General features: G+C 39.1%; 1 protein-coding gene across 1 annotated transcript in view; it reads left to right on the forward strand.

The window, feature by feature from the left end:
- LOC115103260 (uncharacterized) overlaps positions 1-12,669 on the forward strand; it is a 46,340-nt gene that overhangs the window by 31,877 nt on the left and 1,794 nt on the right. The window contains exon 12 of the mRNA XM_029624085.2: positions 12,603-12,644. Within this exon, the coding sequence (XP_029479945.2) occupies positions 12,603-12,644 (42 nt within the window). The remainder of the gene's footprint in view (positions 1-12,602; positions 12,645-12,669) is intronic.

The following is a 12,669-nucleotide window of genomic DNA, read 5'->3' on the forward strand; positions in this document are numbered from 1 at the left end:
ATATCTTAGGGAGTAGCTGATGAATAACCCCCCTTTGAGCAGTAATGTCTTTGAGAGTTATCCTTTATATCTTAGGGAGTAGCTGATGAATAACCCCCCTTTGAGCAGTAATGTCTTTGAGAGTTATCCTTTATATCTTAGCAGGTAGCTGATGAATAACCCCCCCTTTGAGCAGTAATGTCTTTGAGAGTTATCCTTTATATCTTAGGGAGTAGCTGATGAATAGCCCCCCTTTGAGCAGTAATGTCTTTGAGAGTTATCCTTTATATCTTAGGGAGTAGCTGAGGAATAACCCCCCCCTTTGAGCAGCAATGTTTGAGAGTTATCCTTTATATCTTAGGGAGTAGCTGATGAATAACCCCCCTTTGAGCAGTAATGTTTTGAGAGTTATCATTTATATCTTAGGGTGTAGCTGATGAATAACCCCCCTTTGAGCAGCAATGTTTGAGAGTTATCCTTTATATCTTAGGGAGTAGCTGATGAATAACCCCCCTTTGAGCAGTAATGTATTTGAGAGTTATCCTTTATATCTTAGGGAGTAGCTGATGAATAACCCCCCTTTGAGCAGTAATGTCTTTGAGAGTTATCCTTTATATCTTAGGGAGTAGCTGATGAATAGCCCCCCTTTGAGCAGTAATGTTTTTGAGAGTTACCCTTTATATCTTAGGGAGTAGCTGATGAATAACCCCCCTTTGAGCAGTAATGTCTTTGAGAGTTATCCTTTATATCTTAGGGAGTAGCTGATGAATAACCCCCCTTTGAGCAGTAATGTCTTTGAGAGTTATCCTTTATATCTTAGGGAGTAGCTGATGAATAACCCCCCTTTGAGCAGTAATGTCTTTGAGAGTTATCCTTTATATCTTAGGGAGTAGCTGATGAATAACCCCCCTTTGAGCAGTAATGTTTGAGAGTTATCCTTTATATCTTAGGGAGTAGCTGATGAATAACCCCCCTTTGAGAAGTAATGTTTTGAGAGTTATCCTTTATATCTTAGGGAGTAGCTGATGAATAACCCCCCCTTTGAGCAGTAATGTCTTTGAGAGTTATCCTTTATATCTTAGGGAGTAGCTGATGAATAACCCCCCTTTGAGAAGTAATGTTTTGAGAGTTATCCTTTATATCTTAGGGAGTAGCTGATGAATAACCCCCCTTTGAGCAGTAATATCTTTGAGAGTTATCCTTTATACCTTAGGGAGTAGCTGATGAATAACCCCCCATTTGAGCAGTAATGTTTTGAGAGTTATCCTTTATATCTTAGCAGGTAGCTGATGAATAACCCCCCCTTTGAGCAGTAATGTCTTTGAGAGTTATCCTTTATATCTTAGGGAGTAGCTGATGAATAACCCCCCTTTGAGCAGTAATGTCTTTGAGAGTTATACTTTATATCTTAGGGAGTAGCTGATGAATAGCCCCCCTTTGAGCAGTAATGTCTTTGAGAGTTATCCTTTATATCTTAGGGAGTAGCTGAGGAATAACCCCCCCCTTTGAGCAGCAATGTTTGAGAGTTATCCTTTATATCTTAGGGAGTAGCTGATGAATAACCCCCCTTTGAGCAGTAATGTTTTGAGAGTTATCATTTATATCTTAGGGTGTAGCTGATGAATAACCCCCTTTGAGCAGCAATGTTTGAGAGTTATCCTTTATATCTTAGGGAGTAGCTGATGAATAACCCCCCTTTGAGCAGTAATGTTTTGAGAGTTATCCTTTATATCTTAGGGAGTAGCTGACGAATAACCCCCCTTTGAGCAGCAATGTTTGAGAGTTATCCTTTATATCTTAGGGAGTAGCTGATGAATAACCCACCTTTGAGCAGTAATGTCTTTGAGAGTTATCCTTTATATCTTAGGGAGTAGCTGATGAATAACCCCCTTTGAGCAGTAATGTCTTTGAGAGTTATCCTTTATATCTTAGGGAGTAGCTGATGAATAACCCCTTTGAGCAGTAATGTCTTTGAGAGTTATCCTTTATATCTTAGCAGGTAGCTGATGAATAACCCCCTTGAGCAGTAATGTCTTTGAGAGTTATCCTTTATATCTTAGGGAGTAGCTGATGAATAGCCCCCCTTTGAGCAGTAATGTCTTTGAGAGTTATCCTTTATATCTTAGGGAGTAGCTGAGGAATAACCCCCCCCTTTGAGCAGCAATGTTTGAGAGTTATCCTTTATATCTTAGGGAGTAGCTGATGAATATCCCCCCTTTGAGCAGTAATGTTTTGAGAGTTATCATTTATATCTTAGGGTGTAGCTGATGAATAACCCCCTTTGAGCAGCAATGTTTGAGAGTTATCCTTTATATCTTAGGGAGTAGCTGATGAATAACCCCCTTTGAGCAGTAATGTATTTGAGAGTTATCCTTTATATCTTAGGGAGTAGCTGATGAATAACCCCCTTTGAGCAGTAATGTCTTTGAGAGTTATCCTTTATATCTTAGGGAGTAGCTGATGAATAGCCCCCTTTGAGCAGTAATGTTTTGAGAGTTACCCTTTATATCTTAGGGAGTAGCTGATGAATAACCCCCTTTGAGCAGTAATGTCTTTGAGAGTTATCCTTTATATCTTAGGGAGTAGCTGATGAATAACCCCCTTTGAGCAGTAATGTTTTGAGAGTTATCCTTTATATCTTAGGGAGTAGCTGATGAATAACCCCCCTTTGAGCAGTAATGTCTTTGAGAGTTATCCTTTATATCTTAGGGAGTAGCTGATGAATAACCCCCCTTTGAGCAGTAATGTTTGAGAGTTATCCTTTATATCTTAGGGAGTAGCTGATGAATAACCCCCCTTTGAGAAGTAATGTTTTGAGAGTTATCCTTTATATCTTAGGGAGTAGCTGATGAATAACCCCCCCTTTGAGCAGTATTGTCTTTGAGAGTTATCCTTTATATCTTAGGGAGTAGCTGATGAATAACCCCCCTTTGAGAAGTAATGTTTTGAGAGTTATCCTTTATATCTTAGGGAGTAGCTGATGAATAACCCCCCTTTGAGCAGTAATATCTTTGAGAGTTATCCTTTATACCTTAGGGAGTAGCTGATGAATAACCCCCCATTTGAGCAGTAATGTTTTGAGAGTTATCCTTTATATCTTAGCAGGTAGCTGATGAATAACCCCCCCTTTGAGCAGTAATGTCTTTGAGAGTTATCCTTTATATCTTAGGGAGTAGCTGATGAATAACCCCCCTTTGAGCAGTAATGTCTTTGAGAGTTATACTTTATATCTTAGGGAGTAGCTGATGAATAGCCCCCCTTTGAGCAGTAATGTCTTTGAGAGTTATCCTTTATATCTTAGGGAGTAGCTGAGGAATAACCCCCCCTTTGAGCAGCAATGTTTGAGAGTTATCCTTTATATCTTAGGGAGTAGCTGATGAATAACCCCCCTTTGAGCAGTAATGTTTTGAGAGTTATCATTTATATCTTAGGGTGTAGCTGATGAATAACCCCCCTTTGAGCAGCAATGTTTGAGAGTTATCCTTTATATCTTAGGGAGTAGCTGATGAATAACCCCCCTTTGAGCAGTAATGTTTTGAGAGTTATCCTTTATATCTTAGGGAGTAGCTGACGAATAACCCCCCTTTGAGCAGCAATGTTTGAGAGTTATCCTTTATATCTTAGGGAGTAGCTGATGAATAACCCCCCTTTGAGCAGTAATGTCTTTGAGAGTTATCCTTTATATCTTAGGGAGTAGCTGATGAATAACCCCCCTTTGAGCAGTAATGTCTTTGAGAGTTATCCTTTATATCTTAGGGAGTAGCTGATGAATAACCCCCCTTTGAGCAGTAATGTCTTTGAGAGTTATCCTTTATATCTTAGCAGGTAGCTGATGAATAACCCCCCCTTTGAGCAGTAATGTCTTTGAGAGTTATCCTTTATATCTTAGGGAGTAGCTGATGAATAGCCCCCCTTTGAGCAGTAATGTCTTTGAGAGTTATCCTTTATATCTTAGGGAGTAGCTGAGAATAACCCCCCTTTGAGCAGCAATGTTTGAGAGTTATCCTTTATATCTTAGGGAGTAGCTGATGAATAACCCCCCTTTGAGCAGTAATGTTTTGAGAGTTATCATTTATATCTTAGGGTGTAGCTGATGAATAACCCCCCTTTGAGCAGCAATGTTTGAGAGTTATCCTTTATATCTTAGGGAGTAGCTGATGAATAACCCCCCTTTGAGCAGTAATGTATTTGAGAGTTATCCTTTATATCTTAGGGAGTAGCTGATGAATAACCCCCCTTTGAGCAGTAATGTCTTTGAGAGTTATCCTTTATATCTTAGGGAGTAGCTGATGAATAGCCCCCCTTTGAGCAGTAATGTTTTTGAGAGTTACCCTTTATATCTTAGGGAGTAGCTGATGAATAACCCCCCTTTGAGCAGTAATGTCTTTGAGAGTTATCCTTTATATCTTAGGGAGTAGCTGATGAATAACCCCCCTTTGAGCAGTAATGTCTTTGAGAGTTATCCTTTATATCTTAGGGAGTAGCTGATGAATAACCCCCCTTTGAGCAGTAATGTTTTGAGAGTTATCCTTTATATCTTAGGGAGTAGCTGACGAATAACCCCCCTTTGAGCAGCAATGTTTGAGAGTTATCCTTTATATCTTAGGGAGTAGCTGATGAATAACCCCCCTTTGAGCAGTAATGTCTTTGAGAGTTATCCTTTATATCTTAGGGAGTAGCTGATGAATAACCCCCCTTTGAGAAGTAATGTTTTGAGAGTTATCCTTTATATCTTAGGGAGTAGCTGATGAATAACCCCCCTTTGAGCAGTAATATCTTTGAGAGTTATCCTTTATATCTTAGGGAGTAGCTGATGAATAACCCCCCATTTGAGCAGTAATGTTTTGAGAGTTATCCTTTATATCTTAGCAGGTAGCTGATGAATAACCCCCCCTTTGAGCAGTAATGTCTTTGAGAGTTATCCTTTATATCTTAGGGAGTAGCTGATGAATAACCCCCCTTTGAGCAGTAATGTCTTTGAGAGTTATACTTTATATCTTAGGGAGTAGCTGATGAATAGCCCCCCTTTGAGCAGTAATGTCTTTGAGAGTTATCCTTTATATCTTAGGGAGTAGCTGAGAATAACCCCCCTTTGAGCAGCAATGTTTGAGAGTTATCCTTTATATCTTAGGGAGTAGCTGATGAATAACCCCCTTTGAGCAGTAATGTTTTGAGAGTTATCATTTATATCTTAGGGTGTAGCTGATGAATAACCCCCTTTGAGCAGCAATGTTTGAGAGTTATCCTTTATATCTTAGGGAGTAGCTGATGAATAACCCCCTTTGAGCAGTAATGTTTTGAGAGTTATCCTTTATATCTTAGGGAGTAGCTGACGAATAACCCCCTTTGAGCAGCAATGTTTGAGAGTTATCCTTTATATCTTAGGGAGTAGCTGATGAATAACCCCCTTTGAGCAGTAATGTCTTTGAGAGTTATCCTTTATATCTTAGGGAGTAGCTGATGAATAACCCCCTTTGAGCAGTAATGTCTTTGAGAGTTATCCTTTATATCTTAGGGAGTAGCTGATGAATAACCCCCTTTGAGCAGTAATGTCTTTGAGAGTTATCCTTTATATCTTAGGGAGTAGCTGATGAATAACCCCCTTTGAGCAGTAATGTCTTTGAGAGTTATCCTTTATATCTTAGGGAGTAGCTGATGAATAGCCCCCTTTGAGCAGTAATGTTTTTGAGAGTTATCCTTTATATCTTAGGGAGTAGCTGATGAATAACCCCCTTTGAGCAGTAATGTTTTGAGAGTTATCCTTTATATCTTAGGGAGTAGCTGATGAATAACCCCCTTTGAGCAGTAATGTCTTTGAGAGTTATCCTTTATATCTTAGGGAGTAGCTGATGAATAACCCCCCTTTGAGCAGTAATGTTTTGAGAGTTATCCTTTATATCTTAGGGAGTAGCTGATGAATAACCCCCCTTTGAGCAGCAATGTTTGAGAGTTATCCTTTATATCTTAGGGAGTAGCTGATGAATAACCCCCCTTTGAGCAGTAATGTCTTTGAGAGTTATCCTTTATATCTTAGGGAGTAGCTGATGAATAACCCCCCTTTGAGCAGTAATGTTTTGAGAGTTATCCTTTATATCTTAGGGAGTAGCTGATGAATAACCCCTTTGAGCAGCAATGTTTGAGAGTTATCCTTTATATCTTAGGGAGTAGCTGATGAATAACCCCCCTTTGAGCAGTAATGTCTTTGAGAGTTATCCTTTATATCTTAGGGAGTAGCTGATGAATAACCCCCCTTTGAGCAGTAATGTTTTGAGAGTTATCCTTTATATCTTAGGGAGTAGCTGATGAATAACCCCCCCATTTGAGCAGTAATGTTTTGAGAGTTATCCTTTATATCTTAGGGTGTAGCTGATGAATAACCCCCCTTTGAGCAGTAATGTCTTTGAGAGTTATCCTTTATATCTTAGGGAGTAGCTGATGAATAACCCCCCTTTGAGCAGTAATGTTTGAGAGTTATCCTTTATATCTTAGGGAGTAACTGATGAATAACCCCCCTTTGAGCAGTAATGTCTTTGAGAGTTATCCTTTATATCTTAGGGAGTAGCTGATGAATAACCCCCCTTTGAGCAGTAATGTCTTTGAGAGTTATCCTTTATATCTTAGAGAGTAGCTGATGAATAACCCCCCCTTTGAGCAGTAATGTTTTAGAGTTATCCTTTATATCTTAGGGAGTAGCTGATGAATAACCCCCCTTTGAGCAGTAATGTCTTTGAGAGTTATCCTTTATATCTTAGGGAGTAGCTGATGAATAACCCCCCTTTGAGCAGTAATGTTTGAGAGTTATCCTTTATATCTTAGGGAGTAGCTGATGAATAACCCCCCTTTGAGCAGTAATGTTTGAGAGTTATCCTTTATATCTTAGGGAGTAGCTGATGAATAACCCCTTGAGCAGTAATGTCTTTGAGAGTTATCCTTTATATCTTAGGGAGTAGCTGATGAATAACCCCCTTGAGCAGTAATGTTTGAGAGTTATCCTTTATATCTTAGGGAGTAGCTGATGAATAACCCCCCTTTGAGCAGTAATGTTTGAGAGTTATCCTTTATATCTTAGGGAGTAACTGATGAATAACCCCCCTTTGAGCAGTAATGTCTTTGAGAGTTATCCTTTATATCTTAGGGAGTAGCTGATGAATAACCCCCCTTTGAGCAGTAATGTCTTTGAGAGTTATCCTTTATATCTTAGAGAGTAGCTGATGAATAACCCCCCCTTTGAGCAGTAATGTTTTAGAGTTATCCTTTATATCTTAGGGAGTAGCTGATGAATAACCCCCCTTTGAGCAGTAATGTCTTTGAGAGTTATCCTTTATATCTTAGGGAGTAGCTGATGAATAACCCCTTTGAGCAGTAATGTTTGAGAGTTATCCTTTATATCTTAGGGAGTAGCTGATGAATAACCCCCTTTGAGCAGTAATGTTTGAATCCTTTATATCTTAGGGAGTAGCCGATTAACCCCCTTTGAGCAGTAATGTCTTTGAGAGTTATCCTTTATATCTTAGGGAGTAGCTGATGAATAACCCCCCTTTGAGCAGTAATGTTTGAGAGTTATCCTTTATATCTTAGGGAGTAGCTGATGAATAACCCCCCTTTGAGCAGTAATGTTTGAGAGTTATCCTTTATATCTTAGGGAGTAGCTGACAGCAGTAATGTTTGAATCCTTTATTCTTAGGGAGTAGCTGATGAATAACCCCTTTGAGAGTTATTATCTTTATATCTTAGGGAGTAGCTGATGAATAACCCCCTTGAGCAGTAATGTTTTGAGAGTTATCCTTTATATCTTAGGGAGTAGCTGATGAATAACCCCCCTTTGAGCAGTAATGTTTGAGAGTTATCCTTTATATCTTAGGGAGTAGCTGATGAATAACCCCCCTTTGAGCAGTAATGTTTGAGAGTTATCCTTTATATCTTAGGGAGTAGCTGATGAATAACCCCCCTTTGAGCAGTAATGTCTTTGAGAGTTATCCTTTATATCTTAGGGAGTAGCTGATGGATAACCCCCCTTTGAGCAGCAATGTTTGAGAGTTATCCTTTATATCTTAGGGAGTAGCCGATGAATAACCCCCCTTTGAGCAGTAATGTCTTTGAGAGTTATCCTTTATATCTTAGGGAGTAGCTGACGAATAACCCCCCTTTGAGCAGCAATGTTTGAGAGTTATCCTTTATATCTTAGGGAGTAGCCGATGAATAACCCCCCTTTGAGCAGTAATGTATTTGAGAGTTATCCTTTATATCTTAGGGAGTGGCTGATGAATAACCCCCCTTTGAGCAGTAATGTCTTTGAGAGTTATCCTTTATATCTTAGGGAGTAGCTGATGGATAACCCCCCTTTGAGCAGCAATGTTTGAGAGTTATCCTTTATATCTTAGGGAGTAGCTGATGAATAACCCCCCTTTGAGCAGTAATGTCTTTGAGAGTTATCCTTTATATCTTAGGGAGTAGCTGATGAATAACCCCCCTTTGAGCAGTAATGTCTTTGAGAGTTATCCTTTATATCTTAGGGAGTAGCTGATGAATAACCCCCCTTTGAGCAGTAATGTTTGAGAGTTATCCTTTATATCTTAGGGAGTAGCTGATGAATAACCCCCTTTGAGCAGTAATGTTTGAGAGTTATCCTTTATATCTTAGGGAGTAGCTGATGAATAACCCCTTTGAGCAGTAATGTTTGAGAGTTATCCTTTATATCTTAGGAGTAGCTGATGAATAACCCCCTTTGAGCAGTAATGTTTGAGAGTTATCCTTTATATCTTAGGGAGTAGCTTTGAGCAGTAATGTTTGAGAGTTATCCTTTATATCTTAGGGAGTAGCTGATGAATAACCCCCTTTGAGCAGTAATGTTTGAGAGTTATCCTTTATATCTTAGGGAGTAGATGAATAACCCCCTTTGAGCAGTAATGTCTTTGAGAGTTATCCTTATATCTTAGGGAGTAGCTGATGAATAACCCCTTTGAGCAGTAATGTCTTTGAGAGTTATCCTTTATATCTTAGAGAGTAGCTGATGAATAACCCCCCCTTTGAGCAGTAATGTTTTAGAGTTATCCTTTATATCTTAGGGAGTAGCTGATGAATAACCCCCCTTTGAGCAGTAATGTCTTTGAGAGTTATCCTTTATATCTTAGGGAGTAGCTGATGAATAACCCCCCTTTGAGCAGTAATGTCTTTGAGAGTTATCCTTTATATCTTAGGGAGTAGCTGATGAATAACCCCCCATTTGAGCAGTAATGTTTGAGAGTTATGCTTTATATCTTAGGGAGTAGCTGATGAATAACCCCCCTTTGAGCAGTAATGTTTGAGAGTTATCCTTTATATCTTAGGGAGTAGCCGATGAATAACCCCCCTTTGAGCAGTAATGTCTTTGAGAGTTATCCTTTATATCTTAGGGAGTAGCTGATGAATAACCCCCCTTTGAGCAGTAATGTTTGAGAGTTATCCTTTATATCTTAGGAGTAGCTGATGAATAACCCCCCTTTGAGCAGTAATGTTTGAGAGTTATCCTTTATATCTTAGGGAGTAGCTGACGAATAACCCCCCTTTGAGCAGTAATGTTTGAGAGTTATCCTTTATATCTTAGGGAGTAGCTGATGAATAACCCCCCTTTGAGCAGTAATGTCTTTGAGAGTTATCCTTTATATCTTAGGGAGTAGCTGATGAATAACCCCCCCTTTGAGCAGTAATGTCTTTGAGAGTTATCCTTTATATCTTAGCAGGTAGCTGATGAATAACCCCTCCTTTGAGCAGTAATGTTTGAGAGTTATCCTTTATATCTTAGGGAGTAGCTGATGAATAACCCCCCTTTGAGCAGTAATGTCTTTGAGAGTTATCCTTTATATCTTAGGGAGTAGCTGATGGATAACCCCCCTTTGAGCAGCAATGTTTGAGAGTTATCCTTTATATCTTAGGGAGTAGCCGATGAATAACCCCCCTTTGAGCAGTAATGTCTTTGAGAGTTATCCTTTATATCTTAGGGAGTAGCTGACGAATAACCCCCCTTTGAGCAGCAATGTTTGAGAGTTATCCTTTATATCTTAGGGAGTAGCTGAGGAATAACCCCCCCTTTGAGCAGTAATGTATTTGAGAGTTATCCTTTATATCTTAGGGAGTAGCTGATGAATAACCCCCCTTTGAGCAGTAATGTCTTTGAGAGTTATCCTTTATATCTTAGGGAGTAGCTGATGAATAACCCCCCTTTGAGCAGTAATGTCTTTGAGAGTTATCCTTTATATCTTAGGGAGTAGCTGATGAATAACCCCCCTTTGAGCAGTAATGTTTGAGAGTTATCCTTTATATCTTAGGGAGTGGCTGATGAATAACCCCCCTTTGAGCAGTAATGTTTGAGAGTTATCCTTTATATCTTAGGGAGTAGCTGATGAATAACCCCCCTTTGAGCAGTAATGTTTGAGAGTTATCCTTTATATCTTAGGGAGTAGCTGATGAATAACCCCCCTTTGAGCAGTAATGTTTGAGAGTTATCCTTTATATCTTAGGGAGTAGCTGATGAATAACCCCCCTTTGAGCAGTAATGTCTTTGAGAGTTATCCTTTATATCTTAGGGAGTAGCTGATGAATAACCCCCCTTTGAGCAGTAATGTTTGAGAGTTATCCTTTATATCTTAGGGAGTAGCTGATGAATAACCCCCTTTGAGCAGTAATGTCTTTGAGAGTTATCCTTTATATCTTAGGGAGTAGCTGATGAATAACCCCCCTTTGAGCAGTAATGTTTGAGAGTTATCCTTTATATCTTAGGGAGTAGCTGATGAATAAACCCCCTTTGAGCAGTAATGTCTTTGAGAGTTATCCTTTATATCTTAGTGAGTAGCTGATGAATAACCCCCCTTTGAGCAGTAATGTTTGAGAGTTATCCTTTGAGAGTTATCCTTTGAGCAGTAATGTCTTTGAGAGTTATCCTTTATATCTTAGTGAGTAGCTGATGAATAACCCCCCTTTGAGCAGTAATGTTTGAGAGTTATCCTTTATATCTTAGGGAGTAGCTGATGAATAACCCCCCTTTGAGCAGTAATGTTTGAGAGTTATCCTTTATATCTTAGGGAGTAGCTGATGAATAAACCCCCCTTTGAGCAGTAATGTCTTTGAGAGTTATCCTTTATATCTTAGTGAGTAGCTGATGAATAACCCCTTTTAATGTTTGAGAGTTATCCTTTATATCTTAGGGAGTAGCTGATGAATAAACCCCCCTTTGAGCAGTAATGTCTTTGAGAGTTATCCTTTATATCTTAGTGAGTAGCTGATGAATAACCCCCCTTTGAGCAGCAATGTTTGAGAGTTATCCTTTATATCTTAGGGAGTAGCTGAGGAATAACCCCCCCTTTGAGCAGTAATGTATTTGAGAGTTATCCTTTATATCTTAGGGAGTAGCTGATGAATAACCCCCCTTTGAGCAGTAATGTCTTTGAGAGTTATCCTTTATATCTTAGGGAGTAGCTGATGAATAACCCCCCTTTGAGCAGTAATGTCTTTGAGAGTTATCCTTTATATCTTAGGGAGTAGCTGATGAATAACCCCCCTTTGAGCAGTAATGTTTGAGAGTTATCCTTTATATCTTAGGGAGTAGCTGATGAATAACCCCCTTTGAGTAATGTTTGAGAATCCTTTATATCTTGAGAGTTATCCAGTAATGTTTGATATCTTAGGGAGTAGCGATGAATAACCCCCTTTGAGCAGTAATGTTTGAGAGTTATCCTTTATATCTTAGGGAGTAGCTGATGAATAACCCCCTTTGAGCAGTAATGTCTTGAGAGTTATCCTTTATATCTTAGGGAGTAGCTGATGAATAACCCCCTTTGAGCAGTAATGTTTGAATTATCCTTTATATCTTAGGGAGTAGCTGATGAATAACCCCCTTTGAGCAGTAATGTCTTTGAGAGTTATCCTTTATATCTTAGGGAGTAGCTGATGAATAACCCCTTTGAGCAGTAATGTTTGAGAGTTATCCTTTATATCTTAGGGAGTAGCTGATGAATAAACCCCCTTTGAGCAGTAATGTCTTTGAGAGTTATCCTTTATATCTTAGGGAGTAGCTGATGAATAACCCCCCTTTGAGCAGTAATGTTTGAGAGTTATCCTTTATATCTTAGGGAGTAGCTGATGAATAACCCCCCTTTGAGCAGTAATGTCTTTGAGAGTTATCCTTTATATCTTAGTGAGTAGCTGATGAATAACCCCCCTTTGAGCAGTAATGTTTGAGAGTTATCCTTTATATCTTAGGGAGTAGCTGATGAATAACCCCCCTTTGAGCAGTAATGTTTTGAGAGTTATCCTTTATATCTTAGGGAGTAGCTGATGAATAACCCCCCTTTGAGCAGTAATGTTTGAGAGTTATCCTTTATATCTTAGGGAGTAGCTGATGAATAACCCCCCTTTGAGCAGTAATGTTTGAGAGTTATCCTTTATATCTTAGGGAGTAGCTGATGAATAAACCCCCCTTTGAGCAGTAATGTCTTTGAGAGTTATCCTTTATATCTTAGGGAGTAGCTGATGAATAACCCCCCTTTGAGCAGTAATGTTTGAGAGTTATCCTTTATATCTTAGGGAGTAGCTGATGAATAACCCCCCCTTTGAGCAGTAATGTTTGAGAGTTATCCTTTATATCTTAGGGAGTAGCTGATGAATACAACCTTCTCAAGGGCCTGAAGCAGGTGAGTTATAATCGCTCAAGTTACT

The sequence above is a fragment of the Oncorhynchus nerka genome, linkage group LG20 (assembly GCF_034236695.1).
Source record: "Oncorhynchus nerka isolate Pitt River linkage group LG20, Oner_Uvic_2.0, whole genome shotgun sequence".
Lineage (NCBI taxonomy): Eukaryota > Metazoa > Chordata > Actinopteri > Salmoniformes > Salmonidae > Oncorhynchus > Oncorhynchus nerka.